This window comes from Malus sylvestris, chromosome 7, assembly GCF_916048215.2.
Source record: "Malus sylvestris chromosome 7, drMalSylv7.2, whole genome shotgun sequence".
In the NCBI taxonomy this organism is placed as follows: Eukaryota; Viridiplantae; Streptophyta; class Magnoliopsida; order Rosales; family Rosaceae; genus Malus; species Malus sylvestris.
The window spans coordinates 28847845-28869965 of NC_062266.1; the positions used below are offsets into that span (position 1 = coordinate 28847845).

A 22121-nucleotide genomic window follows, 5' to 3' on the forward strand; every position below is an offset into this window, starting at 1 on the left:
TCAACAACCCCTCACCCTCTCTCTCTCTCTCTTATTCAATTCCCAAGTGAATAAAAAACAATCAATTTTTTTTGTTTTCTTGCTAATTGTTTTGGGGTGAAATAAAGGTTGGTGTTATTTCTGAATTGAAAAATACACAAATTCACAGCCACAGGATACAAAGGAAATGAGCACTCACATCAGACGGACGGGATTGGTGGGGCCTCTCCCTAAAAAAGAAGGAACAGAGGGCCCCTTGATTCTTGAGACACATCCATCAACACACATGCCTTTTGCTTGCTCATATCACAATAAATTTAACAGCTTAATCCCTTAATTACGTACAAAATACGCTTAAAACAACAAGCATTACAGATGAGAAATAACACAAACTTGATCGAAGATTGGCTTGAAAGACGATCATAAAACCGATTTAAGACGTAATTAACAGTAATCACTTGGACTTGAAAGGGATGGCCCTGATCACAACCACGTGGTACAAAGCTGCAAGTGCTGCCCCAATGAACGGTCCAACCCAGAATATCCACTGGCAACATTATAATTTTATACTCAAAAGTTAGAAACAAAAATTCAGAATCCATTAATCCGTTTTTGAAATTGGATAATTCCAAGCGCTTTTGTGGGGAAAGCACTTCCATTTTATAAAAGCAGTTTTGGGATCAGGAGGGCTTACGTGGTCATCCCAGGCATGCTGCTTGTTGTAGATGATGGCAGCGCCGAGACTCCGGGCTGGGTTGATGCCAGTTCCGGTGACGGGGATGGTGGCCAAGTGCACCAAGAACACGGCGAATCCAATTGGCAACGGAGCCAAAATCTGATCAAAACCCATTAAAAATTCACAGCCAGTTAATCACCAAACCAAATTAAACGCCAACAAAATAATAAAATCAGGACGTTCATGCTCAGCTAGGCAAATGATCCAAGACTAGACATGCGTACCGGAACGTGGGAGTCTCTGGCGCTACGCTTAGCGTCGGTGGCGGAGAAAACGGTGTAGACGAGGACAAAGGTGCCGATGATCTCAGCACCAAGTCCTTGACCCTTGGTGTAACCATGGGCAACAGAGTTGGCACCACCGCCCAGCATCTCGAAAGTGGAGCTCTTCTCGAAGCCCTTCACGACGGCGGCACCGGCGATAGCTCCGAGGGTCTGCATAACTATGTAGAACACCGCCCTGGTCAGCGACAGCTTCCTGGCCAAAAACAGCCCGAAAGTCACCGCCGGGTTTATGTGACCACCTGAGGTATAAACAATAACCACCACCGTTAATCAAGTTTTACTTATAATTAAGAACGGATTAATGACACGGCAGTGTTTTTTGTGGGGAAATTAATTACCGGAGATGCCGGCGGTGCTGTAGACGAGGGCGAAGATGGTCCCGCCAAAAGCCCAAGCGATGCCCTGAATCCCGACCGTCGTGCACTTCGACTTGGACTTGACGACGCCCATCACCGTCAAGATTGTGATGTAGAGAAACAGGAAAGTGGCGATGAACTCGGCGATCCCGGCCCTGTAGAACGACCATGATGTCAACTCACCGGGCTCGAACAGTGGAGCCGGCGGTGGCTCTTTGTAGTCTTTCCCTTCATCCTGGGTCTGAGCCGACGTCCCGATCGGCTGCCTCTCCGAGAACTTGTTCGCTCCCAGCTTAACATCCTCTTCCTTGCCTTCCATTTTCGCTTTAATTACAAGATCGGCAGAGATCGAACTCTCGGTGACTGATGACCGTTGGATCTTTGCGATCTGAGAGTGTGAGTTGGTGTGGGTGTTGAGTGGGTTTACAGAGTGGGAGTATATATAGCACGGGCGAGCGCCCGTTGGAAGCTGGTGAAGTGAGGGAGGGTGGTGGCGGGACCCAACGGCTCTATTAATTTTGATTTTATTTTATGTTTTCTAATTTTATTTTTATTATCATGTGGCCGACCAATGATATTCTAGCACTTCATTAGCTTTCACGGAAAGTGACGTACGTAAATGCGGTAATGAAAATAAGGGGAAATATAGGTTATTTTCCACGTGGCACGATTGTGTTCGCGTATTGCATGAGATAAAACTGCACCGACCAATCACATCATCAACAGTGTAACAGTGCTTGACATTGTGCGTATTTCAATTGATAACACGAGACAGACCAACGGGTCTATTCTTTGAATTTTGGTTTCTTTGACAAAATTTTGGTATCTAACTGTTACTAAAACGTGGGTACGGTTATGTTTTATGTTTCAATCTATTTTGGTCTCGTGATAAAGATTGGAATGTGATATTCACACATTTTATTTTATTTTTCATATATTTTTTTAATTTTTAATCGTTGGATCTGATGAATTGAAGAAAATTAATGAACATAAATTATTCAGAAGTGTATGAGAAGTAAAATGAGATGTGTGAATAACACATCTCTAAAGATTACGCGATAGCAAAGTTGTGCGTAGTGGTTTGCTTTAGTTTGAACTAACTTAAAAGGAGGTAATATTCAAACTACGATTGTGTCGTTTCGATTTACATATAGATAGAGGTAACACTCATCCAATGAAGTTACTTATAATATAATTCAGTTCTATCTAAAAAGCACATTTTTAGTGTTAAAGCCGAATCAAACGCCTAAAATTGAATGGATTCAACTAATTTTGTATATATCCTTCACGTTAATTATCCGTGCACGAGCAAAGTGACTTTTAATTGTTTTTTTTTTCTTTTTAAAAAGGAGACAAGTTTGTAACTTTGTCACGGTACTCCATCCATCTGGGAGTTGAGAAAACACATAGGCATTTTAGGCTTCCCCTGACCACCATCTTATGATTTCCAACACTAAAAATCAAACTTAGGACGTATCATGTAGTATACAGACATGTAATTCGTCACAATCTCTAGCAAAATTCGACATCTACAATATTATATAAGTTAAGTTAATATTTCAAGTTGTAATATTAGTGAATACACCGTCATTACTGTAACATTCAAACCAAAAAAAAAAAAAAAGCACACCAATCTCTCGCAAACTATGATGCTGACCGTGATCAATGATAAGTCCGGTGGAGTGCAGATGATCATGTTTGGCTCGTGTTTTTAGTTAAATCCATTTTTGTGCAAGGTGCAAGGTGGCAGTTGGTAAAGAAACCTTCAATCATTTATCTTCTGATGTGTTTGATTCTCTCGATCGATTTAATTATGTTATGTTCATATAAAAATATGAACCCAGCCAAATACTGCATACACTCGCAGACTCTCGACCTGCTCTGCACGCTGCCAGCTCCTTCTTCTGCTTAAACAGCATATTAACAAGGCTGTAATGGAATCATGGAATTAAATATGCGCGAAAAATATAAAAAAATACTTGTCAATGCATTTGTAATCAAGGACGGAGCTGTATAGGGCTTAAGGGGGCCATCCGCCCCCACTCAATCTTGTATGTGTACTTTTGCATTTAAATTCCAACGTTCGTTCTAATTAAATTATAAAAAAATGGTCCAATAGAAAAAAGATAAGATGTATTCGCTAATTTATATATTTGTGACATTAGCACTAACTCTTTCAGTTGCTACTGTCACTGTTGAAAGAGCATTTTTTGCCATGAAATTTCTGAAGAATCGATTGAGAAATTGAATGGGAGATCAATTGATGACTGATAACATGATTATTTGTATAGAGAGAGATATTTGATGATATTTGGTAATGATGTTGTCATGCACCGCTTTCAAGCACATGAAAACACATCGAGGAATATTGTAAGATGTTGTATAAAAAACTTTATAGATTAATATATAAGTGTTTTGTGCAGTAATTCTTGAGTTTTTTAATTGTACCTTGTTGTTTGAGGATGTCCCATTCTTACAAATATCTAGCTTCGTCCTTGTAATGGAGCCCCATTAGTTTAATTATGTCCTAATCGCAATTCGCATGGGGACTTGATTGTCTACCCTCCCCCATCCTATTCCCTTCTCATCCCCACCTATTTATGTGGTCACGGTTAAATGATGTCAACATTTTATATTGGATTTTTTATAGAAATAATAAAACAAAAAGCAATGAGAATATAAAATGTTGACGTGGCTTAACCGTGACCACATAAATATGAGGGGATAGGAATGGTATAGGATGGGGAGGACAGACAATCTAAGTCCATTCGCATGACATTTCTAGATAATGAAAAATAATGTTGCATGTCGTTGTTACATTTAATCATGTCCTATTCTTTATGGGATAAATGTTCCCTCTATTTTGTCGTGGCCCAGAATTTGTAAGGTACGTGAAATTTTGAGGCAGCACATCGGTGGAGCTTGGACGGCGTGGCCCGCCATTATTACGTTTCAAACTCGAAAACATTTACAATTTGGAGCGAGCCAGATAAGCGTAGATATGTATATGATTGTATGTAAGTGATGATAGAGAAACATAATTTCGAATCGAAGAAACTACAATAGGATCAAAGTGTTGTTTGGACCACATCTGCACCACGGAAGTCGCTAGTCAGCTTCACAAGTGGATTGGTATGCGAATTCTTTTTATTTTTGAAAGACATACTTTGCTCAAGGCTTTGGCTTCACAAGGTGCCATGCCAAGTTTTCTATCAACGATGCAATGCTCTAAATTACTCTATTTTACGAGAGGAGATTCGACTTTGTGCAGAAAGTGACAATAGTACTACACTGATTAATTAATCTAATTTATGAGATATTTTTCAGTGTGTTCGGAGTACGATGTTATTAAATAATTCGAGATATACTTAAAAAAATTCTTCAAATTGTAGAATAACACATGACGTAACGTACTGAAAAATTTATCGTAATTTACATCTGATGTAAATTACTAAATGCCATACTTAACCTCGCTACTTGGTTGCATGAAAACTAATGTAGGACAACAATGAGACAAGAGACAAATATTCTTAATAAAAACCGTATAGATAATAGAATGGCTCAATCTTTGAACACATGGTGACAAATAGCTTATATATATATATATATATATATATAGGAGCGCGCGCACACATATATTGATTCTAATAATTATGTAGCTGCAGCCGCCCCTTGGATTAGGGCCATTACTTTGGTTCTTGCTGGTTTGGCAGCACATGATCTTTTCGGTAAGCTTGACCAACTAGTCTATAATTTTATTTTGCTGCAATTCAAAAATAAATAAATAAATAAAATAAATGAATTAAATTTCTTATTACAAACGATATTAGAGTAAAAAGAATCCGACAACGACTTATTATGTATGACTTAATACTTAAAAAAAAAATACAATTGTAAATCGATAGCACACTATTATATAATATACTAGCATATGGGCACAGTGTGTTAGATTTTTTTTTTTTTTTTTTTTTTTTTTTGAAATAGAAGAAGAGAGGAAGAGAGTGAGAGGTTGTGGTAGTGAGAAGGTTTTTTTGTTTGTTTTTTTTAAAATTAGAGATATGTTAAGATTACATGTAAGTGAGCATTTGAAAAAAAAAAAATTGGTTGTGTAAAATTACATTTATACCCCATATTTCTTATTAATGTTTTGTTTTAATTAAAGAATTAAACTAGTAATTTCATAATATTTTAGTTGACAATAAGTGTTTTATTAATTAAAAGATATATATACACAATTTTTTTTGTCGAGAAAATATAGAAACTCATTAGATAGGAAAATCTCCATTCAAGTTACAACAAATAACCCAATAAAAGCAGAGAATATCCAATAAGCCCAGTTAACAAGAAGACAAATAGAAAACGAAAAGCATAACCCTAACCCCTGTTCATCAAAATGCCGCAACCACTTCACCGGAAATCATAAGAATAGCCGCCCTAGAAAATCAGCTCCGCGTTAAATTTAACAGAAGTATCGGAATACAAAACTTTCAACCTGTAACAAAAAAATATCCCCAACTAAATTCCACCACCAAAGCAATCACCAGAGATTCGTGTTGCTCACTGTTAAATTTTGTATTGCTCCGGTAATCTGTTTATGTCGCTTATGCGATTTATATGATCTTGTTATCAATGGCTTTATGTCAGCGTACCGGTATTCAGTCTGCCGTCTTTGTAATAATTTTTCCTAGAGCTCCTGTTTATGGTGGTTGGTTGTAGTAGCCGTATATGGATTTAGAATTATTTGTATCGTGCGTAAACTATCTCCAACTCTAGAAAAATTGTGTCCATCTAACACCTCTTGTATTTGATTGTTATAGTTAATGAAACACTATCGCTTCTGTTTTTAAAAAAAAAAAAAAAAAGACCGCGAACTGTTATGTAAATAGTCGTTCGTCTACGTTGCACCGCCTTTTAGATAGGCACAAACTCTTTGGAAGATGGATTAATGCCGTGACAGAAATATTTATAAAAATGCCGCAACCAAAAAGTGAGATGTTCTGTCATATTCAAATCATCACATAAAAGATGGGAACAAGTGATTAGGTAATTAGCACCTATCAGTCCTAATTTAAAAAGTAATTAACAAAGGTCAAGGATAATTTATTAAATTAACAGAGTTCGATATAATTTAAACAATATAAGCCCACTATGCGATTCTTAAAGATGTAAAAAACAAATCTTAAAAACTTTGGTTGCAAGCAACAGATTAATGAATTTCCTTCGTGGCAGGCATTATAATCATAGCATGCAATCTAATTCAGTCTCAAGTTACCCTCAAATTTCTTATATAACGCTAACTAGAAACGTTTAAGCAATCTAATATCTAGTTCACTGCTAATTCATACATTCACAAGTGTATACCGTCAATGCTATCTTTTTCGGTGGCATAAAAGGCTGGTTTAATATTGCTGTGTTTTGAAAAAAAAAACTGATTTTATTGTGCTGTGAGAATAAGCTCATTTTTGCTACTTCACGTTTTCAGCTTTTTTTTTCACCAAAAACTGTAAAAAATAAACTGTTTTTAAGTGTTTACCAAACACTTTTTTGCGGTCAACTTTTTTTGATATCCACTTTTTATAAAAGCACCTCAATACCAAACCAGTACAAAATCTCTCGCAGGTTCTAACATGGATGGCAGTTTCAAGTTTTCCACTTTACAGGCCAGCTTTGGCATTTTTTGTGTTAACCATCTCTAAAGATTAGGGTTTATCAGGTCTGGAGGAGAATGTATTTGGTGCTCTTTTTTCATATATATATGTATTCGGCACTTTGTACTTTGCGATGTCCTGTTTCGATCCATAGGTCTGGATGCGGTTGATGAATCGGGATCCTCTTTGTGAGAATCTCGAGGATCCGTAAATCATATTTGTTCACTGTATATCATATGATCAGAAATTATTTTAAATATTTTTATTTAAAATTAAATAGAAATTGTACTTGATAAAAATTAACCGCACAATAAATAATAAACGAACACGATTTACAGATTATCAGAATCCTCGAATCCGAAGAAGATGCTGTTGGGCGGTTGATGTGCACTGCACTTTGTAAATTTTGTTTCTTTTTTTATCTTCTGATGACGAAATCACCGATTCAATTCAAGAAGAAGAAAAAAAAAGAAAAATATGTTGTAATATTTGGGAAGCAATTATGCGATTAAAGTAAGGGCCGACTTTCACCGCCCTTTCCATCATTCTTCTTCTCTCTTTCTCTGTAATGCGCATGGAAATCATGTTATTTGAGTTGAAATTAATGACCAGTGACTGCATTGTGGCCACTAGCGCCTGCCTATCGTTGTTGACCATGCAAATTCCACAGGCCTCGCAAAAAGGAATAGGTTCTTATCCGGATTTTTTTTATGAGGATCATTTCATCTTATTAGTTCATCGGTCATGCGGTTAGAAATTATTTTAAATGCTTTTATTAAAATTGAACACGAACGGATTCTTAAAAAAACTAATCTTACTATATTCGATAAGCAACCATAATGAATAGATTCATAGGATCCTGGTGAATACAATTGGAAAAGGATCCACATCCTCACAAAAGGTCACGGACGGAATTTCATTGACCAAATTGACCTCGTTAATTACTTTTGTTTCGAACTTGTGACACGTGTGATTAGTACATTTACTCTTCATGAAATCTGTTGTCGGTTGACATAATTGATAAACAATGAAATAATCCAATATTTCTTTGATCCGTCTATTATATGGACATGGCGATTATACAGTAAGATGTTGGATAGAATGTCTTCAAAAAGTTGAGTCATGAGTAAAAGTGGTGCGTGGACTAAATCTTACCACAAAAAATCTATATGTTTCATAAACCACCTTTACATATGGTTTTCATTTTTTGAGTAATTATATTTTTCATACTGTATTTATGTCATATTTTTAATAAAGGAAAAGCCTACCAACACATGTAGGGGTGGGTTGGAAAAACCGAAAACCGAAAAAAATCAAACTGAATACTGAATCGAAACTCAAAAAACCCGAACAGAAAAAAAAAACCGAACCAAAAGTTATTGGTTTGGTGATTCAAAAACTAAATCAAACCGAACCGAATTAAATATAATTAAGTTTATTTATTTATTTAATATTTGAGTGTTTATATTCCAAGCTCAATTTAAGTTTAGACCCAAGTTTTAAGCTTTTGTTTTAGGCCAACCAATAACACATAATCCAAGTCATTTTTATTTTCCCCACCCAACCCTCTTCTTTCTTCCATTTTTTTCTCCCCATCCGACCCTCTGCTTTCTTCCTTCTTTTTTTTCTCCCCATCTGACCCTCCTTGCATCTTATTTCTCTTTGTTTCTTCTTGCATCTTCTTTCTCTTTCTCTTTTTTTTCTTCCTTTACTTTATTTGAAATGGAAAAACTACAAGCAAAGTTGTAGAGCATAGACCAATTTTCAAATTAAAAAAAAAAGGTTTTATAAAAAAACCGAACCGAAACCAAGCCCAAAAATACCAAACCGAACCGATTGAAGCCAAACCCACCCCTAAACACATGTGAGTCACATCTATATTAGAGAGGTGCTCACGGTATTTCATTAAGGATAGTACTATTCACACAACTCTTTTACCTTCCACACGCTCTTTCTATTTTTTATCTATTGATTTTTTTCGATTTATTCGATCTGACAGCAAAAAATTAATAAGAATGTGTAAGAGGTAAAAATAAGTGTAAGTACAACACCACACTTTCATTAATTGTCACAAATAAACATAATAGTGCCATTTGAGGATCAAGAAACTAATATAAGAATGAATTTTGTACAAATAAGCGTAATTCTCAATGAGAGAGCGTTTTGAGCAAAACTAGCCGGTAGGCCCAATTAGTTGTTTGGACCAAGGGCTGAGAGAGATTAAAGAAACCAAGAGGCACCACCGATGAGACTATCAGTATATGGACTTTGACTCTTTCATTTGTTGAGGCCTTTCTAATTTGGTCAGTGCTTCATTGCTTCCATTTGGGTCGTTGGATGAATCATTTGGACTTCCAGTTTCATTGCTTGTCCAACAAACGAATAGTTAGAGTATTGCAAAACGAGCCGGTAGGCCCAACTAGCTTTTAAAACATTGCATATCATTAGATGATATGAATTCACGAGATCATAATAAAAACAAGGGTAAATTACATAGTAACTAAGGTCTATTATAACTACATACAATATCTTTAAAACATTTCACTTTCATACCTCATGTATTATTTTATTTCAACATAATACCTCCGTTAGATTTTTCATCCATTAATCCGTTAAATTCTGACATGGCAGCCCATTTGTGCTGCTGTGGCTGCCATGTGGCAAAAAAAATTAATTTTTTATCCATTAAAAATATTATAATATTAACCCTATTAAAAAAAAAAATTTCACAAACCCAGAATCCCATCCCCCCCTCGGGGCTGCGACCCACATCCCTCTCCTCCACTCTCTTCCACATCTCACTTTCCAAGTTTTGAGCAACAACAACCGAATTTGGCAATTTCAATTCACACCACAAATCACCCAATTTTACATAGTTTCTATTAAATACAAGTGATAAAAAAAATGGATAAAAGACAAATCAAAGGGGTACCCAGATGAGCCCCCAATCAGCAACCACCAAATTGGGTTTCAAAATTCAAAATTTCAATTTTTTTTTCATTTGTGGGCAACATTTTCTTGGGAAACAAACAATTCAAAACCCCACCTGGTAATGCAATTGGGCCTCTCTTGGAGTCACTTAAACTCCAGCATACTGTCGAAGTACCTCTCCATCATATCAAGGAAGCGATTGTTGTCCTCCACCGTACATATGGGATCCTTTACCAACTGAGCTCCCGTTTCTTTCAGACTCCGACTAACCTCGCCGCACAACTCATTCACTCCGCCTCCTCCGATTCTAAATACGCGCTTAGATCTACCACCGTCAACTCCATCTTTTTTCTCGATCCCAAATCCAAAAAATTTAATACAAGATTCTTGAATTTTGAGAGCTTATAAATGTTTGGGGATGGTGGGGTGGGCTTGGGGGTTGAGGAGAAGGAGTTGGGGGTCGAGGAGAAGGGGTTGGGTGGTTGGCCCCCCAAAGAGTCGTCGGACTCGAGAAACATGGCAGGAGGTTGGGGGAGGCGAGGCAGGAGAGGTCGAGGTTGGAAGGGTCCAGGATGAGGGAAGGAGGCGAGGCATTGGACCTCAAAAACCACACCTGCATCTCAAATTCCACATTTTACAGAGGAGAGAGAGGGAGGGAGAGAGAGAGGTCGAGGTGGAACCCGAGCTGATGGGTGCTTGGGTGGAGGGGATGGACGGACTGGAAGGAAAAGATGGGTAAGGGGGTGGGGGTGGGATGTGGGGTTGCGGGGAATGATTTCTGGGTTTGGGTTTTTTATTTTATTTTATTTTTTAATAGGGTTAATATTATAAAATTTTTAATGTATAAATTTTTGTTGCCATGTGGCAGCCACATCAGCATAAATGTGGCAGCCACATCATCATTTAACGGATCAATGGATGATCAATGGATGGAAAATCTAACGGAGGTATTATGTTGAAATAAAATAGTACGTGAGGTATGAAAGTGAAATGTTTTAAAGATGTTGTATGGGGTCGTAATAGACCTCAAACCTGATGGGTTACTATGTAATTTTACTCAAATTATACAAGTCATTCAATACTCCTAACATTCAAACAACCACGAGCTAGTGGTCCAGTGGTAAATGACGGATTACGAGACTTCCTTAAAACTAAAAACTAGAGGTCTCGAGTTTGAAACCCACTGCTTTTGTAGAAGCCAGACTTATGGCCAAGAAAAGGCTGAAATGTATTTGTGAGTCTTCCCGACCCCCATAAAAGGTGAATAAGCCACTAGTTGTCTCCCTTTGGAAAAAAAATACTTGTAACATTTAAACTACGTAGCGTAAAAGAATTTCAACTAACAATATGACATGGTTATAATATTTTGGGTAAATATCAGTTTACTACCCTCGAGTTTCGTGGTTTTCAACATCTAGTACATGAAGTTTTTTTCATCCCAAAGTCATACCTAAAGTGTTAATTAGGACAGTCTCATGCATTTGTTAATTTGGCTGTTAAGTCTCCCGTTAACTAATGATGTGGTGCCTATGTGGACAATGACTGAGCACCAAGTGTCATTAAGGGGTCCACATGGAAATTAAAAATAATAAAATAATTAGTTAAATAAATAAATAAAATGCGCAGAACCCCTTCGTCTTCCCCATGTCCCCCACCCATTTCCATACCCCTACCGCCACCCTCAATTTCAACCTCAACCACCACGACACCGTCGACCCCAACGAATCAGACCTCGCCGAGGAAGATCACGCAGAAAGGGATTAAATTAAATTAATTTACAGAGATTGGTGGTGGGATTCCGTGGCTACTTCGGTGAAGGTGAAGCGTGGCGGCAACTTGTAGGATGGTTCTTCAAAGGGAAAGATTGGATAATCTGTTACCAAGAAGAAGATTGAGAGCTTTTCAAGCAAGCATGCAGCTGATTCCAAGCAAAAATCTATGCAAATTGTTACAAAAACTGAGGTAAAACCTAGGTCAAATTTCATTGACCTTAAATTTATGATGTTTGGATTGGTTTTTCAATTGGGTGAATTGGGTTTGTGGGGTTGTGAATTGATTTAGTTGTTTCTAATGAATTAGGGGATGTTCTAATTTGGAATGTTAATTAATTTGGATAATTAACAATGACATAGTGAAATTTGTGGTTCTGATTTGCTTGTTCTTAGTTTTTTTAACTTGCGTGATCTTCTTCAGCGAGGTCAAGGCCTTCTCAATTTCGAACACAGGGAGACCGAATCGGGTTGGGTTGGGTATGGAAAGATTAGGGGAGGAATGGGTCGGGTTGACTATGGAGGGACTGGGGAGGGATGAGTTGGGTTGGGAGAATGACGAGTGCAAGTGGGGAGAGGAACGGAAGAGGGAGACCGAGTTGGCGAGGATGAAGGAGGAAGAAGGGGTCTGGGCGATGGGGAAGGGTTCAAAATCTTCACCCACATCGGAATCAAAATCTCCGCCTTGAGATCTGGGAGTATTGTCGCCTCATAGCTTCGAGATCTTCGCCCCGAGATCTGAGAGTATCACTGTGCATAGTCGATCACTGCTCCCTTGAGCTCACGGGGGGATGAGGGTTGAGTAGGTGGAGTCGAATAGGGAGGGGGAGTGATGGTTGTGCAGAGGAGAAAATGGAGGGAGAAGGGTTGGGGGTTTGAGGAAGAAGACATTTTTTTTTTTTTTTTGTAATTCTTTAATTTTTTCATGTTTAATTTTTATTTATTTTTTAATTTTTAATATCCACGTGGGACCTTTATTGACACGTAGCGTCCAGTCATTGTCCACATAGATGCCACATCATCAGTTAACGAGAGACTTAACAGCCAGACTAACGGATGTATGAGACTGTCCCAAAATTAACATTTTAGGTATGATTTTCTGACAAAAAAAACTTCATATATTAAATGTTGAAAATCACGAAACTTGAGGATAATAAACTGATATTTATCCTACGACCTGGATAATTAACCCATACAATTACCCCATCCACCAAAAAAGAAAAACTGATACCGTTACCCACAGATAGATCCGCTCAATACAATCGGCAAAAACACATACAAAGAATAGAAACGGCGTTGAAAAACTGCCAATCCGAAGAGTCCATAACGCCCGGGAAAAAAATAAAAAACGATCCTTTATCTCTTAAAACACGGCGTCCTATTTTTCCAGCAAATCATCACCCACAATAAAATATCACCCAAAATTCCCTTACGTCAACGTCTTCGATGTCGTACACGTTCGCTCACACCAATCTTTCCGTCCACCGTGTCACACCCTAAACACACCCCTGCCAGGTTGACAAAAATAGAAAACGTATGCCCCCGGTCACAGGAAATCCCAAACGACAAGTCAAGTCCCATCAGCCGGCTCCCGATCTGAGAACAAAATGTGAGCACAGCCGTCGACGATTAGATCAACGGCTCCAGCTGCCCCGTGTCTAATCTGATCTCAGCCGTCCATCGCTCCTCGTCGTATTACTAGTTACACACCCGCGCCACGCGGTATCAATCTCTCTCTCTCTCTCTCTCTCTCTCTCTCTCTCCCGGCGAGGGACAAAAGCGAAGTTGTGGAAGAGCTCGCGAAGAGTGAGTTGCTGACTCGTAACTCGTTCGGACTAGGGCGAATCTTCGCGGGGCTTGGCGCGAGAGGTTTGTTGCGACGGCAGAGCTGGCGAAGGCCACGGCGGTGATGAGAGGGAGCGTGTGGAACCGTAGGACGGTACAGAGGCTGCGGCAGCTGCTGATCTCGACCGTTGGATCGATGAAGGTCAAGCTTCTGCTGTGCTGTTGCATCGGATTCACGCTCATCGTGCTCGCCAGTCGAGCTTCGGATTTTATGGGATGGACGAGTCACACTGCGGTTCTGGAACGGTCCTCGGATTCACGGTTCGTGCAATTGCTTAGATTTTTTTTCTTCCAAAAACTCCGCATATCCGTATTAGTCGCTAATTATTTGATTAGTCAAGCTTCCACTTGCACATCACTGTTAATCACTCTATTTTTAGTAAATGATTGAGCTCGGTGTTTGTATTTTGATGTTCTACTTTCTTTTAAATTCTATATTAAGAAAGATTTGAATACAATCCCAAACTTCTCTATACTTTTGGATTAGTGATCTTAATTGGAGTGTTGAGAATAATTTCCATATTAGATATAATCCATGGGGTCAGGTATATTTTTTCTTAATTTATTTTAAGAATTTTGATTCCAAGGATTGAGGGCGAGCCTTGTTGCAACGGAAAGGTTGCTCCTTGTGACCGAGAGGTCATAGGTTCGAGCGGGAGCTTGTTGGCTTGGGGCCGCCTTTTGATTCCGATGGAAATGGAGCGTTAGCTATTAAAGATATGGTCACTTTTCTGCTTCAACCCCATTTTTTGATTTGGGAAAGACTGGGAAGATTAAGCTGACTTTGTGTTGTTCTCGTTTTCTAAAGAGCACGTTCCTAGAATTTTTTCGATGTCTTATTGTTGATTGTTTCGTAGTAGAGAGATACCGTTTATTAAGTATTCATGCTGAAATTTGCAATTTGTATGCAGGAAAGGATATTCTATTGTAATGAACACATGGAAGAGATATGATCTTCTGAAGCAGTCTATTTCTCACTATTCTCGATGCCCTCGGCTTGATTCAATACATATTGTGTGGAGTGAGCCAAGTCCTCCGTCCGATTCTCTGACAAAATTTCTGGATCACATTGTACATCTGAACACGAGAGATGGGCGACAAGTTGAATTGAAATATGATATCAACAAGGAAGACAGTTTGAATAACAGATTTAAAGAAATTAAGGTTTTGAGAACAGATGCTGTTTTTTCAATTGACGATGATGTTATATTCCCTTGTTCTTCAGTAGAATTTGCTTTTGATGTTTGGCAAAGTGCATCGGATACAATGGTTGGATTTGTGCCTCGGATGCACTGGGTTGATCCGGTATGCCTCAATCTACTACATTTTCTCGTCATTTAGAGATAATATTATCCAACGTTCTTGCTGTCTTCCCTATATTTTAAGTTTCTTGGTTGGAAAACTCATATTAATTTCTGTTTGAGGTAGAAAGTTGGTTTTGATCTATTTGAGCTCGAAACTATGTATTGTTCACTTGTTCTATACTTTAGGCGAGCCAGCATTTACTGAAGAAACCCCATTTCTTATTAACAATTTAGAAAACTCTGTATGGCACACTTGTCAGCTATCTTACCAGTTTTTATACTCACTGTGCAGAAAGGTGATAAGAATCACTACATATATGGTGGATGGTGGTCAGTTTGGTGGACGGGTACATACAGTATGGTACTGTCTAAGGCAGCCTTCTTCCACAAAAAGTACCTGAGTTTATACACAAATGAAATGCCAGCGTCAATCAAAGAATTTATTACCAAGAACAGGTTTGCCCTTTTGCTTTGTTATTTGCTTCTTACCCTTATTTATATATCTATTCAGCTGTGTGCACATGCGAGTGCGTGGTTTTTGTTTAATTGTAAATATTTTTCACTTAATATTGGGTTGGATTTCACCAGGAACTGTGAAGACATTGCAATGTCCTTTCTTGTAGCAAATGTAACTAATGCTCCCCCTATATGGGTGAAAGGTAATCATATATCCTCTGCAACGGCATGCTTCGTTTAAAATTTTCTTTCTTGCATTTCTTTGTTCGGCCTTATATCATATGATTTGCAACAGGTAGCTATTTTGCTTAACTCACAGTCCTTATAATCCGAATTAGTTTGAAATGAGATAATATTACAGATAGATGTGTTATAAGAGTTGAAAGACAAACCATAATAAGTTCTGCATCATAAATAAGATCAAATTCTAAAAATGCAGCGGAGGAATCTTACACGGAACTTTAAGGAGAAGAGTAGGCATGTCTTAGCCGGGCAACTATCTGCTCCCTGGAATCTGCAGTGTCCAGACTACTTCTTTCACCAGCATAAATAAGAATAATAATGGAAATGCCATCAGTTTTCATGTGACTTTTAGGAGTAGACCTACGCTTCCTGTTTTCGCTACATTTTGGAAAAGAATTGACTTTCTTTTGTTGACATCTTAAAAAAAGCAAGTTATGTCGGTGACATGTAGATGCAATGAAATTGTGTTCGTTTAGGCTACACCTAGGAAAATGTGTTTGATCATCTTTTGAAAACTTGGACTGGATGTTTCTGCATATTCTAATCGTCACTTTCGTTGATGCATATACCAAGAAGTGCATTCGCAATACCTAACAACTATTAAACATTCATTTTTCGTTTCTGTTGTAGTATTTTCTCTTTTGATTACTTACGTCTCGCTACACTTTACTGTGCTTTTCATTCAGGTACAATATTCGAGATTGGTTCAACTGGTATCAGTACCTTAGGAGGTCATACTGAAAAAAGAACCAACTGTGTCGATAGATTTGTTGCCGAGTTTGGACGAATGCCACTGGTACCCACATCTGTGAAGGCTGTTGACAGTCGAAACATCTGGTTTTGGTGATTTCAGAAAACGCTTACATATTCCCCAATCAAATCCTGGAACAACGAGAATTTCCACACTTTCCGTCCTGTTAAAGTTGCTACGGTACTTCTTTGTTCCTCGGATGTATAATATTTAACTCTCCGAAAATGTATGCGTTTTTGTGACAGCAGCGGCCAATTTAGCACGCCCATATAGATTGATATTCTTGTATTCTTACCATGTAACACGAGGCAGGCAGTTGCTATATGAGTAATGAGATAGGTCTTTTCCAGTTCCAGTTCGTATTAGGTTTACGTAGAATGAACAGTATTTCTCGACGTCGGTCAGATGACCGGCGAGGAAATTACCGCGCCTCGGAATTTATACAAGGGATTCCATTTTGAATCTGTTTAGTTTAGACAAAAACTTCATCAAAACTCAATGTCAGGCGCATTTCTTATTGCGATCAAACTGGATTACAAAACTAAGAGGGGCGATAACTCCGCGGTTATTCTGGTCTAGAACGAGAATGACATTTTTATTCTCTCCATCGCATTCTTTCCTATAGATAGATAATTTACTCGGGGCCGGAATACATCCCTGGCAGTGCCGGATATCGGTACCCCGTCAAAATTTAGAAAAATTACAAAACTTTGTTGTAGTTATCGTAGGATGTACTGAGAGGGAAGCAAGTATCTTCGGCGCCGGTGCTCCAAAGGAAATTGGCATACTTGGAGGCGTAAAAGGGATTGTCGGGCTCCTCTGCCATTGCTTGCTGGTACCTCTCTTCTGCGCCCCACATGTCTTTCCTTACTAACCACAAGAAGTCTGCGTACCGGCTCAAAGCCTCAGCGTCTGGTTTCTCCCCTTGCACTGCGCGCCTGAAGCACTCCTCGGCCCTGCAAACGCAAACATAGATCACACAACACCGGTCAGCAAACTACACAGAATTTGAGTCCTTTTGTATGAAAAGCAAAGACTTAATTGGATCATAACCTAAAATCGAACTCCGTTAGAGGTCTAGTTGCTACAAAATCATCACAAATACATGGAAATGGAAATGGGAATTGAAGCATCGGCGAACCTAACCAGTCTAGTCGTCTACCAATCCTTTTCAGTCGAGTTAGGTTTATACAAACACATCATAAAACCAGAGAATGTATATAAATGCAAAATCGTAAGCACACTGAAGCAGATGGTTTGGTAAGTGATACTCACCTATCGTGATCGCGAGCCACGACATGGAGGAAATGTGCATAGTTTGAGAGCAGAAGTGCATTATGAGGATCCTGAGCTAAACCCATCTGGTACAAAAGATCAGTTCTAAAGTAGTGCTCATGATAATCCGGTTCGACATTCACAGTTATCGGTGACACAAATTTCTGCACCGTTTCGTGATCAAGAGCCTCATCCCTCGCTTCTGATTGCATTCTTGAAGCTTCCTCCATCACAGAGTTCCATAACTTCACCTCCTCCTCTGCCGTGAACTCCTCCCCATTGAACAAGGAAATGCCATACATCTTCTCGATATCAACAATGGCATGCCTGAATGAAGTTTCTGTGCTCGCATTGTCACGAAAATCGCCCTCATTCGAGGTCTTCTTCACAACCCTAGTAGAATCGTCATCGGAAACATAATCGGGTTTTGAGTAGGGTTGTTCCTCTGTCTCAGTCTCGGTCAAAGTCTCAATCAATACAGGCAGAGGTGGTGCAACGACAGCATTGCAATTCATCGAATACACGCTGAAATTCGCCAGCAAGATCATCACATAAACCATCAAAGTCGGGGACCCCGAAAACACCTGCTGAAACAGCCACACAAACGACATGTTCATCTCTCGCTTCTGCACCTTGGCTATAACCTCCTGCAGATCTTCAGAGTACAAACTTTCCCTTATACTCAAGGCGTGGCTATGGAGCTCACGGATTATGAACACCATGGAAGAGAATGCCTTGTTGAGGGAGCAAAAAGTAAATTCTCCTGCTTCTCTTTTGGGACCCTCCTCCCGTTGCTGCCGCTGCTTCTTCTTGATTAGCCGGAGCGACACTGGAAACTCGAGGCTGTTGGCCTTTCTTTCCATGGTGGCCCTGACTATTTCGCTTCTCTCCGGCCAGTCCGGCGGCTCCGGATGAATCCCCAGCAGAGAGGGTTCCAATGCATTGAGCTTCAAGCTTGAAAACTGCATAGAAAAGCCGCTGCCTTTGCTGTTTTGGCCTTCTGGGTACGTCGAAATCGGAGAGATTTTTGAAGTTTTCGACGCCAAGAAAGCCGGTTCCTCAACGTTCTCGTCATCGTCCTCGGAAAGATTGAACCTTTGCGCCAATTCCTCAATCTGGTTCGACAATTCTTCGTACGAAAAATCATCGAACTTCGCTCTGCAAACTTGGTTCGAAGTACGTTGACGTTTTGAATTCCCCGACCCGGAAGAATTCAGCCAACGAACGAACCCGCAACCTAGAGCTCCATTGCTTCTTCCACTGGGTTTCGTCACAGAAGGAAAAGAAACCGAAAACGACGACCCTTTCGAAAACGAAGAAGAAATTGGTGCCGAAATCTGAAGCGAGCTCTGCCAGCTCTTAGAACAAGGGACGATTCTGGAACCCATATCTCGAAGTCAACGATCAGGATTTGGAGAAGACGATGAGAAAAGATGAAATACAGAGAGCCCAAAAACTGAAAAATGAAGGAAAAAAAGAGTGGAAAAATGCAGAAAAATCGGTTCAAAGTTCACACTAGCAGTGACAAGGGAAGTCCGTGTGCAACAAAAAGTGGAGCTGCCGGAGATTTTTTGTTGGGTTTTTAAAGGAAACAAGGATTTGGATCCGCCAAAAAGTGTCTAACTGGGCTCCAGGAGTCGCTTCATGAATAAGTAGCTTTTGCTTCCATTTAATCCAACCTGAATAAAAAGATAAAAAGCCCTAATCAGGTTATAAAATTTCAAAATCTTTGAAATCCATAACGATAAGGACTTTGGGTTTTCACACTTTTTTTCTCTTGTACTCTTTCTTTTTCTCAAGGCATTTTTGAATGAGTGCATTTTTGCTCACCATCATTTAGTGTGATGTATGCTCACTACCTTATTTATCACCGTTAGATGAGTATGAATTTTGAGATTTGTGCTTATACACTACATGAATCTTGAAATTCAAACTCTTCTAACGGTGATAAATATGATGGTGAGCATACACCACACTAAATGGTGGTGAGCAAAAATGCTCCCTTTTTGAATGAGTGAAACAAAACATCAAGAAAATATATATTACGCAACAAAAATAAAAGTATCGGCATACTGAGAGAACGTAGTGGCGAATTTCTTTGCTTATATGATAGAAACAATATGTTTGCACTCACATTTTGAAATTCTTGACCTTTCACGTTAAATAAATGAAAGGAAATCCGATGAACAGAAATGAAAATGAATATTACACAACCCACCACCTCAAATTATTGTAAAAGAAAATCCTTAAAAAAAGGTTGGAAAACAAGAAAACACAAAGTGTGAAACGAAGAGAATGTTACATCAAGGGAGATTATTATTTTCCCGGCCGTGGAGAAATCATGAAATGATCTCCATTGACGATGAACACCATGGCTCGAATGGCTTCCCACCACCATTTTACGTCACGAATTGCTCTACCATGGAGGAGAAGACAACCTCAGCTTCAAATTTGGACTTTGTTTTTTTCTTCCTCCTTTTTCTTTTGTTTCTGTTGGAATTGAGAGAGAGAGAGAACCAAAATTTTAAATGAGAAAAAGGGCAAAAGATAGGAAGAATAAGAATAACTTACAACCTTTTCAGGGTCTTTGCTTGTTGGCCGCAGAAAGGTAGAAATTCGCGGGTGTATATTCAGTCTGTGGACCTGCATCGCACGTACGTGGAGAACACCTATTGGTCGATTACGATGATCAACGGTCCAAATTATTACTCGGATAAAAATTAAATTTTAAAATTTTTCTTTTTTTTTTTTTGGAAAAAAAAAGTTTTTGAGACATGAGATCTCAACACAAATATTATACATCCATCCCTTTGCACGTCAACTGAATCTTAAACCTCAATTTCGTTGAATTTTAGAAATCATCTTTTTTTTTTAACAAAATAATTTAAAACTGAACTTTTAGTCGAGTAATAAATTAAATACCAAATCGATAATTTAATATATGGTACGTGAACTAAATTATTATTATTTTTTAAAAGGGAAATAACTGGTGGTAAGTCACGGTTATCTATCATTTTCAGAAGTTGGGAAGACTCACAAAAGCATTTCAATTCAACCTCATCTGGCCACAAGTCTGGCTTCAACGAGTTTCAAACTCAAGACCTTCAGTTTTTAATTTGAAACCTCGCAATCCGTCCTTTATCACTGAGCTGGGCCACCAACAAGTGGTTCGTGAACTAAATTAATTAGCTTTATAAAATAAAATCCTAAATTTACAAGTTTTCCATAAAAAAAAATCTTTTTACAATCAATAGGTTTTTTTGAAAAAGAAAAAAAAAGGGTTGTAAAGATGTGGAGTATGTCGTTGCAGTACCGAGTCACATGCGACTACAATAACTAAGGACTTCTCCACAAGCTGACACTTGTCGACATCTGTCAGTGTCGCCACCATATGTAGACGTCTGTCAGTGTGCAAGTTGGCTCCAAATTAGCTGCACGCCAAGAGTTCAAAGAATACCAAATCAAAATGTTGAGAATGAAATTACACGTTCTTGGGAAGAGAATTTAAGTAAGAAAATCATGCAATTCTTGGTTTGAAAATTGGCAACCCAAATAATTTTCAATCCACGATTTAAGCCTCGAATTACCAACTAATGATCTGATCGGTGCTCCATATCCAAAACCCTAGCTCCTCTTATCACCCAATTTGATCGGGAAGCACTTCTCACCTAATCTCTTTGATATGTATAACATAGATGCCTGTAAAAACTCATAGACTATCAAATTTATAACCCCAATTAGAGCATCTCCAGCAATCAAGATGAAAAAAAATTGGAGGCAATTGCAAGGAAGGCAGAGCCCTTGGATTGCAGTTGCCCTGCCTTATGAAGCCGGGGCTTGTGCCCGCATGAAAGTTTAGGGACGAATTCTAAATTTTACTCTTATTTTTATTTACGTGTTAGCGAAAGAGCTTCAATTTGACTCCAATAAATGGTGAGGTTGGATAGTATTTTATTAGGTTAGTTCAATATATGCGGTTTAAGCTCAAAATTGCTACAACTCATTTCCAATATGAAAAATAAAATAAATTAAATTGCGCAGAATGTTTATTTCAGATATAGTTAATTATGGCCTTTTGTTTGAGGATACACGGCAGATTCTTCAAAGCTTCAAGCAGTGGAAGCTTTCGTTTGGTCGAAGAGATACAAAGTGGTCCATCGCCTTGCAAGGTTTAGTTTAACTATCGATCATCCAGTTTTTTGGTTCGAAGCACCTTCTAATGTAATTTCTAATTTATTGTTGGAGGATAGTACTAGTAGTTAATTTTAGTGCGGAACACTCTTTTTCCCTTCGATTGGATTAAAAGTCTCGACAATGTTTTTATTGAGACCCACTATAAGTACCCTATCTTCAATTTTGTACGTATTTCACTATTTAATGAATATCGTACTTCATCTAAAAAATAAAAAAAATCACCATAGCAGCGACCTCATCTTTCTCAATAGGTCCGAGATTTCAAACTTCTGACCTAGGGAAGATGAGGTCGCCCACCTTCCTAACCTGAACATAGTGGAGCCCATAGTCAGCCCAAATTAGATCCTGTT

At 38.6% G+C, this 22121-nt stretch overlaps 3 protein-coding genes across 3 annotated transcripts; 1 reads left to right on the forward strand and 2 right to left on the reverse strand.

The window, feature by feature from the left end:
- Window positions 1–256: 256 nt before the first annotated feature.
- LOC126629900 (aquaporin PIP1-2-like) lies at window positions 257–1784 on the reverse strand. Its single transcript, XM_050300046.1, has 4 exons — window positions 1338–1784; window positions 940–1238; window positions 674–814; window positions 257–526 (listed from the first exon to the last, which is right to left on the reverse strand). Exons 1-4 carry the CDS (start codon window positions 1672–1674, stop codon window positions 434–436), a joined length of 870 nt encoding a protein of 289 aa, XP_050156003.1. The 5' UTR covers window positions 1675–1784; the 3' UTR covers window positions 257–433.
- An 11519-nt stretch (window positions 1785–13303) lies between these two features.
- Window positions 13304–16651, forward strand: LOC126629898 (glycosylinositol phosphorylceramide mannosyl transferase 1-like). The gene is made up of 5 exons (XM_050300044.1): window positions 13304–13809; window positions 14460–14853; window positions 15145–15308; window positions 15441–15511; window positions 16238–16651. The coding sequence occupies exons 1-5, from the start codon at window positions 13613–13615 to the stop codon at window positions 16396–16398; spliced, it is 987 nt and encodes a 328-aa protein (XP_050156001.1). The 5' UTR covers window positions 13304–13612; the 3' UTR covers window positions 16399–16651.
- A 135-nt stretch (window positions 16652–16786) lies between these two features.
- LOC126629894 (uncharacterized) lies at window positions 16787–20099 on the reverse strand. Its single transcript, XM_050300041.1, has 3 exons — window positions 19880–20099; window positions 17578–19256; window positions 16787–17258 (listed from the first exon to the last, which is right to left on the reverse strand). The coding sequence occupies exons 2-3, from the start codon at window positions 18963–18965 to the stop codon at window positions 17003–17005; spliced, it is 1644 nt and encodes a 547-aa protein (XP_050155998.1). The 5' UTR covers window positions 18966–19256; window positions 19880–20099; the 3' UTR covers window positions 16787–17002.
- Window positions 20100–22121: the final 2022 nt, after the last annotated feature.

What these genes read in the sequence shown, in the direction of transcription:
- LOC126629894 (XM_050300041.1), bottom strand. Translation starts at nt 18,965, where the DNA reads ATGGGTTCCAGAATCGTCCCTTGTTCTAAGAGCTGGCAGAGCTCGCTT. An exon ending in GTGGCTCGCGATCACGATAG is followed by an intron (nt 17,259 to 17,577) that starts GTGAGTATCACT and finishes TTGCGTTTGCAG; the next exon opens with GGCCGAGGAGTGCTTCAGGC.
- LOC126629898 (XM_050300044.1), top strand. Translation starts at nt 13,613, where the DNA reads ATGAGAGGGAGCGTGTGGAACCGTAGGACGGTACAGAGGCTGCGGCAG. An exon ending in GAACGGTCCTCGGATTCACG is followed by an intron (nt 13,810 to 14,459) that starts GTTCGTGCAATT and finishes ATTTGTATGCAG; the next exon opens with GAAAGGATATTCTATTGTAA. An exon ending in TCCCCCTATATGGGTGAAAG is followed by an intron (nt 15,512 to 16,237) that starts GTAATCATATAT and finishes CTTTTCATTCAG; the next exon opens with GTACAATATTCGAGATTGGT.
- LOC126629900 (XM_050300046.1), bottom strand. Translation starts at nt 1,674, where the DNA reads ATGGAAGGCAAGGAAGAGGATGTTAAGCTGGGAGCGAACAAGTTCTCG. An exon ending in CCAGAGACTCCCACGTTCCG is followed by an intron (nt 815 to 939) that starts GTACGCATGTCT and finishes GGTTTTGATCAG; the next exon opens with ATTTTGGCTCCGTTGCCAAT. An exon ending in AGCATGCCTGGGATGACCAC is followed by an intron (nt 527 to 673) that starts GTAAGCCCTCCT and finishes TAATGTTGCCAG; the next exon opens with TGGATATTCTGGGTTGGACC.